This window comes from Taurulus bubalis, assembly GCF_910589615.1.
Source record: "Taurulus bubalis genome assembly, chromosome: 3".
Taxonomy (NCBI): Eukaryota; Metazoa; Chordata; class Actinopteri; order Perciformes; family Cottidae; genus Taurulus; species Taurulus bubalis.
In genome coordinates, this window is record NC_136591.1 from 27,593,326 (window position 1) to 27,600,280 (window position 6,955).

General features: G+C 44.2%; 1 protein-coding gene across 1 annotated transcript; it reads left to right on the forward strand.

The window, feature by feature from the left end:
- Positions 1 to 585: 585 nt before the first annotated feature.
- On the forward strand, positions 586 to 5,959 carry sesn1 (sestrin 1). The gene is made up of 9 exons (XM_079216179.1): positions 586 to 753; positions 1,511 to 1,576; positions 1,686 to 1,886; positions 1,991 to 2,173; positions 2,455 to 2,691; positions 2,910 to 3,167; positions 3,260 to 3,450; positions 3,857 to 4,001; positions 4,088 to 5,959. The coding sequence occupies exons 1-9, from the start codon at positions 652 to 654 to the stop codon at positions 4,172 to 4,174; spliced, it is 1,470 nt and encodes a 489-aa protein (XP_079072305.1). The 5' UTR covers positions 586 to 651; the 3' UTR covers positions 4,175 to 5,959.
- The last annotated feature ends 996 nt before the right edge of the window (positions 5,960 to 6,955 follow it).

Consider the following 6,955-nt stretch of genomic DNA (forward strand, 5'->3'; position numbering starts at 1 on the left):
TGTTGTTGTTTTCACTGAATGGACATTACACAGATCGTGCAGATACCACAAATATGCCTTTTTTTACAGCAACATTTGGCAGTGTTGCAGAAAACTATTTCTAGTCATCCTGCAGGCTGGTCATTCCAAATCATGATTGCTTTAAAGTATTGATTGAAGTGATTAGGAAAGGGAAATCAAGGAAGCAATCACCTTGAATTGATTGCTGCCATTATTTAGCGTACAGATTGCAATGCTTTACAGTGAAGTCAATCATGATCAATGGCAGCAGGGAACAAAAGAAGGGGAGAGAGAAAGAAGTGATGATGTTTTCTTAGAGGGGGATTGGTCTCTTCGCTCACGTTTTGGACACCCCCTCTCTCTTCACGGTTAGCTCGGCCCACACGTGCGGCCTCCCGCCGCCATTGGTTGCCGGGAGGCTGTTTTTGCCACCTGATTGGTCGCCCGGTACGTCAGTCACACGAGGCTCGACTTATTTACCGAATGTATGAGCGAGAGAGGACGGCATTCTGCTGTAGGGCTGCAACAGCTGACTGCCGAGCACTTTAGCCAGTGCCTCAAGGAACAAAGAGAAGAGGAAAGAGCCATTCAGAATACCTGTTAGATATTTTTTATTCCCTTCAAATAATTAAAGTGCAGCGAGGACACGCGATGAGGCACGCGGTCGCACCGGCAGAAAACGTGGAAAATAATTATTTTGCCGTGACAGACCTGTTAAAGATATGTACCCATTGTGAACGGCGAAGCAAAAAGGTAAGAGAAAGAAAAGGAGCTTCGGGAACAGAATAACACTCTTTGTCAAAACGTACCGCTTTGAAAGCTTCAACCCGACGGAGGGATTTAGACAATTGTGTCACATTTTGTTGTCGTCTTTGCGCGACGCTTTTTCCTTTTGGAACAAACGAGCTGCAGTGCAGTCTTTTGTGCAGCTTGTTTACGAGTGAGAAGAGTTTGGGGTCATCGGTCAAGAAAGCCTCTCGCTTGAAATTATTGTCAGTTGCGAATAAGTAGACATTTGGGTTAAGTGACACGTTAAATGCATTTGTTTTAATTTCTGAATAATTTACGAGTCGTTGGTCATTCATTCATCTGCTTCATTGTGCGGGACGCTGTCCGCTGCTGGACATGTCTCGACAAGCAGCGGAAAGTTACAGGTCATAGAAGAGGCAGTGGTTTTTAGTTTGAAGGCACAATTTGTGTTTGGATTTCTCTTTAATTGTAAAACTAAAGAGTTTAATTCTAATTTCATGCATACCTGTATTATTACGACTCTGCTATTGTATGCTGCTTTCACAACGGAGACGAGCTTTTTTAATCGCATTTTTATTTCAGTTTTCTCTGTAGAGCAGCAGAGATTTCACAGGTTATGGATGTCAGACAAACAAAGACACTCGGGTTTCTCACACTGGTGCAGTGGCCGTAGCAATGAGGAGTGATGTCAGATAAACTGTGCTTCTTTCCTCTCTGCTTTTCTGTGGCATTATATGTGTTCTACTTTTTTGTCTTCTAGGACTTGGGAGTAAGGATCCCAAGACCCTTAGGAAACGGACCAAGTAGATTTATACCTGAAAAAGAGGTAACACACTGTCTATAGTCTCTCCACAGACTTTTAACACACTTGCCAACATGGCTTTTGTGTAAGAAACTGCGTATTTATTGTTTTACTTTTTTTTGTTTTTTGTAAGATTCTTCAAGTCAGTAAAGTGGACGCCAGGACACAGTCGATATTTGAGGATGCCTTTGCAGCCCTCGGTCGACTCGACAACATTTCTCTCGTGATGGGCTTCCATCCACAGTACCTGGGGAGTTTTCTCCGGACGCAGCACTACTTGCTCCAGATGGATGGACCCCTGTCTTTGCACTACCGACACTACATCGGCATCATGGTACACTCCATCCTGCGATATCAAACCCATGCCTCGTTTAACTGTTAAAGTCAAAGTCACCGTTGTATATCTTGAGGTTGACCTCTCCTCCTCTTATCCTGCAGGCGGCAGCTAGACACCAGTGTTCCTATTTGGTCAACCTCCACGTGAACGACTTCCTCCAGGTCGGGGGGGATCCCAAGTGGCTGAACGGCCTGGATGGTGCCCCACAGAAGCTGCAGCAGCTCGGAGAACTCAACAAAATCCTGGCCCATCGACCGTGGCTTCTCACCAAGGAACACATAGAGGTGAGAGGACGAACGTGGTCTGCAGGGTCGACATGAAGAGTCTTGCGTAACAGGCTGAGATCATGGGTGTATGCCAGAATATAGCTGCAGCTGTATAACTTGGGCGGGTTTGGAAGTTCTCGCAGTAGAGATATTATGACAGAGGGAAAGGAAGACACAATAAATTGGTTAGGAAGGGTGAACAAATATTTTCCCACTTCCTAAAAGGTCAGTGGTATTGAAGTCATTATTTTTGCTCCAGTTACCAGGACTCACTTTATTTTTCCTTTTCCTCTTTCCAGCGCCTTCTGAAAGCGGAGGAGCACAGCTGGTCCCTCGCCGAGCTAATCCACGCCGTGGTTCTACTCACACACTACCACTCCCTTGCCTCGTTCACGTTCGGCTGCGGCATCACGCCTGAGATCCACTGCGACGGTGGACACACTTTCAGACCCCCCTCCGTCAGCCAGTACTGCGTCTGTGACATTGCCAATGGCAACGGCCATGCTAATCAACACGACGATCTGCTTGGCAACGAGGTGAGTGTTAAAAGGACGGTGTATGTGCAGAAAGCGAGAGCATACAAAGGTTTTCTGACTGGTCTGTGAAACTTAAATCCAGGCAGCAGGTATAATCCCTGCACTTAAACATCCTGTGTGTGGTGGATGCTAATAAGTTTGCAGCAGCCGAGTGAGGATGCTTCCTGCGGGACTCTTTCTTAACTGGAGACGTGCTCTTTTGCTCTTTGCTTCCATAGGAGATGTGTGGCGAAGTGGAGGTACTTATGGAGCGCATGAAGCAGCTGCAGGAGTGTCGCGACGAGGAGGAGGAGGCTAGCCAGGAAGAGATGGCAACTCGCTTCGAGAGGGAGAAGACTGAGAGCATGCTCGTAGTCACAGCAGAGGACGAGGAGTGTGTCCCCTCCAGAGACATCTCCCGGCACTTTGAGGACCCGAGCTATGGCTACAAGGACTTCTCCAGGAGAGGGGAGCATGTTCCCACATTCAGAGTGCAGGTAGATCTCAAGTAAAGTCTGAATATAGAGTACGGTATACAAAAAAAATGTCTATATGACTGTTATTTACTTCTTATTTCTCTTTTCTGAAGGACTACAGCTGGGAGGATCACGGTTTCTCTCTGGTCAACAGACTCTACCCGGATGTTGGTCAGATGCTGGATGAGAAGTTCCAGATGGCCTACAATCTGACCTACAACACCATGGCGACACACAAGGATGTCGACACCAGTATGCTGCGGAGGGCCATCTGGAACTACATCCACTGCATGTTTGGCATCAGGTCAGTCGCTGGATACTCAGGCAGGGGTAGTACGGACATTCCCATTCCACCAACCTAGCAGGTTGGGTAGTTTGGCGGACATTTGTATGTGTACTGTTGCCATTGCGACTGCTGTACCGGGCTAACTTCTGAATAAACTAAACAGATTCACAGACTCACTCCAGAAAAGGACTAGCTAACTAGCCAGCCAGCTGTCTCTTTCCAGCGAACTGCGTCCACTCTCAATGGCACCATTACAAAAACAACAATCGCCGTTTTCTTTTGTACTAGTCAAATGAGAAAGACAAACATTTCAATGGCCGCGCTACTCCTATTCCATTTCCATGGATACAACCTTTATTGTGTAATGTTTGCCTATATGCAAAATCGCCACTGTTGCCTAACACTGTTTCTCTGTGTTCTTCAGGTATGATGACTATGATTACGGGGAGATAAACCAGCTTCTGGACCGTAGCTTTAAGATCTATATCAAGACTATGGTGTGTAGTCCCGAGAAGACCACCAAACGAATGTATGAGAGCTTCTGGAGGCAGTTTCAGCACTCCGAGAAGGTAAGACTCTGATGTGAAGCAGACTGGTTGGTCTTTAACTGGTTGGTGATGTCCAGTATTTAATAGCAGTCTCTTTTCTCTTGCAGGTCCACGTTAATCTGCTTCTTATGGAAGCGCGAATGCAGGCAGAACTGTTATACGCTCTGAGAGCGATCACCCGCTACATGACATGAAGTGCTTTTTGGCGTTTTTATCGTTTGTCAATGTCGTTGCATATTACGGGACACTTCAAGAAAAGAAAAAAAAAGAAAATCGAAGGGGGATTCAACAAAAGTGTGGAGGAGAGAAGAGAAGCCCTGGGTTGTGACAGTGCTTATTGGATGGGTGTTGAGAAGAGGATCAGAACAAATGAAAGCAAGAAAATTAAAAAGGAACCTTTGAAGAAAATCATCTCAAACTACAAGTGGATACACAACATCAGTTTGTGTTGCCTTGCAGTGCCAAAACTGACCAAGAGAGGGCTGCCTGGAGCAAACTCCTGCTCTGCTGAGGGGTTTGTGCCGGGCCTGAGCACCGACACCGGAGGCCTCCAGGACGATGTTTCAGTATTCCAGCGTGCAACACATTTGTTGCCAATCTCTTCTGTCTCCTCGTAGAGTGAAGACCCACAAAAAAAAAAAAAACAGCAAGCTGTGCAGCCAGAAGCAGTCTGCACTTTGATTCTATTGTCACTGTTATATTTGTTTCTTTAATACCTTTTTATTTCATTTTGTGTTAAGAGAAGTGGATGTTGTTGTCAGTGTAGTTGCTGTTAGTGGTAACTGGAGATGGAAGCGTTAACTTTGTTTTTTTTTTGGTGTGCCTGAACTATCCAGTGCAGATGTGCTGATGATGCTGCTCCCATAATGTGTACAATGGGGTCATATTGATCCCCAAATCACCCCCAACCCTCATTATATTCCCCAACCCCCTATCCATTAGAAATCCACTGCATTACCTCCCTCTTATCCTCTCCCCCCATCCCAAATCTCAAATGTCAATGTAAGCTAATCCAAGGAGTGTGTGAAAACCAGGGGGTTTGGAAAGAAACTCAAAGAACACTGTCTGAGCCCTTATTGAGTTTGACTGTAACTGTGTGGATGAGTTCTGTGTTTATGATGACTGAGGTGTGGATGTTTGTGTGCGTTTGTTTCACAGAAATGACGGAGAAAATTTCATGTGTCAAAAAAAAAAAAAAAAAAAGCGAGGCACTTTGAAGGAAAGACTTCTTGCTTCTGCTGTAGCTCTGTTATTGTGAGATAACTGTGTATCATTTGTTATTGATAATGATGATGTCTTTATTTTTCTGGTAATGATAAAAAATAAGAAGCTAATTGAGAAGAAAGTTAGACACCAGGTTTTCCAGGAGGGATTTGCTTCCGTTGCCCTAACCATGCCGTATCTGTCTTCCGCCGATCCCAGCAGCCTGGTCACGCTAACACATTTGAAGCTTTGGATTGTGAATTTACCAGTAAATGAATACCTCTTCTGTTTTTCTCTATACAACATTTAAGAAGTGCTCTTTGGTGAGCAGAGACTCTTACCGGGCTGCCGCGTTCCCATTTCTCGGGGGCCGGCGGGCCCACGCAGGGCCGACTGTGGTCGAATAGCTGTCGAACGCAAAAGGTTGTAGCTCTGCTTATTTCCCTGCTGGGGAAGTCTAACCAGTGCAAAAGCAGCTTTTTTTAAAATTTTGAACAGAGGTGTGAAACCTCTGCTGTTTTTGTTTTTTTGTTTACTAAAACCAGTAAAGTACTGCATTCCTCTGAGGGTGGATTGAGAGAATCAGACAGATGAATGAGTGATGAGGAGGAGCAGAAGGGTGAGGATAAAGGAATGGTACATTTGGAAATGGTTTGAGAGAAAGGAGTTTTTTTTTCTTTTTCAAACTTCTGACTGATGTCAGTTACTGACACCTTTTTTTTAAATATGAAAATATCTGAAAAAAAGATGGAAAAAAAATAAACTATGATATTGAATTGTTGTGTATGATTTGTAGTTTTCTCCTAAACAATTTAATTTCACTGCTTCTTTAAAGAGATTGTATTGGATGTGGAGATGCCTGAACAGTCACAGCACAATCAGTGTCACCATCAGCTCACTTCCACTGCTCAGTTTCACAAGTATAGGTAATTAAATAACCCATAGCAAGATGACTCATGAAGACATGGGGTGTTATTCCAACACCTTATGTTCCAAAGTACACTCAGCTGTTTAGTAATAAAAATGACTTCATCCATTAGTATGTTCCAGGGGCTTTCACGTGAATTACATGTTACTGTATGAGAAGTGACTCACTGGAAACCAGGTAATGGTTCCTGGGGTCAAAGTGTCTCTTTGTTCATGACCAACATTCGGATTAAGATAAGCGGGAATTTCTCAAAGGAGCCCTTACCTCTCTTTCCTGTTGACCTCCATGTCACACCTCATTGGGAAAAATCCGTCACTTCCCAGATGAGGCTGTCTCAATGAAGTTCAGGGTGTTTCCCATCGAGGCTACAGAAGTCGATACGCAATCACTCGGCGAAACGTTAACTCCGCTGACCGAACTGCCTTCACATTTCGGTGGCGTTCCCAGACTATACATGGAATAGGCAACCTTGATATCAGCCAGCCAACTGTCCTTCATATCAACCTGAGAAATTCTGTGTAGAGAACAATGTTTATTATTAGCTTTGGCTAATGAAATGTTTAGTTTTTTTTAAAAACATCAGCTTGTCTTGTGGTTGTTTTAAGGTCACTATTGTGAAAACGGTGGGAACTTACAATAGTTTTTTTTTTTTACATTAAGTGCCGTTTTGGATTTGTTTCGATGTAATAATAATGTGATTTTGAAATGCTGTACTTAAGGCTACTTGGTGTTACTTGTAAGCACTGCCTGGCCCCATATCCGTGTAATAATAAAGGCTTTGAGAAGCAAACATGTTTTTCCAACTACTTCTGCTTTATTATGTACAAGTTCCAATGTCACACAA

What these genes read in the sequence shown, in the direction of transcription:
- sesn1 (XM_079216179.1), top strand. Translation starts at nt 652, where the DNA reads ATGAGGCACGCGGTCGCACCGGCAGAAAACGTGGAAAATAATTATTTT. An exon ending in TTCCCACATTCAGAGTGCAG is followed by an intron (nt 3,168 to 3,259) that starts GTAGATCTCAAG and finishes TCTTTTCTGAAG; the next exon opens with GACTACAGCTGGGAGGATCA. An exon ending in CACTGCATGTTTGGCATCAG is followed by an intron (nt 3,451 to 3,856) that starts GTCAGTCGCTGG and finishes TGTGTTCTTCAG; the next exon opens with GTATGATGACTATGATTACG.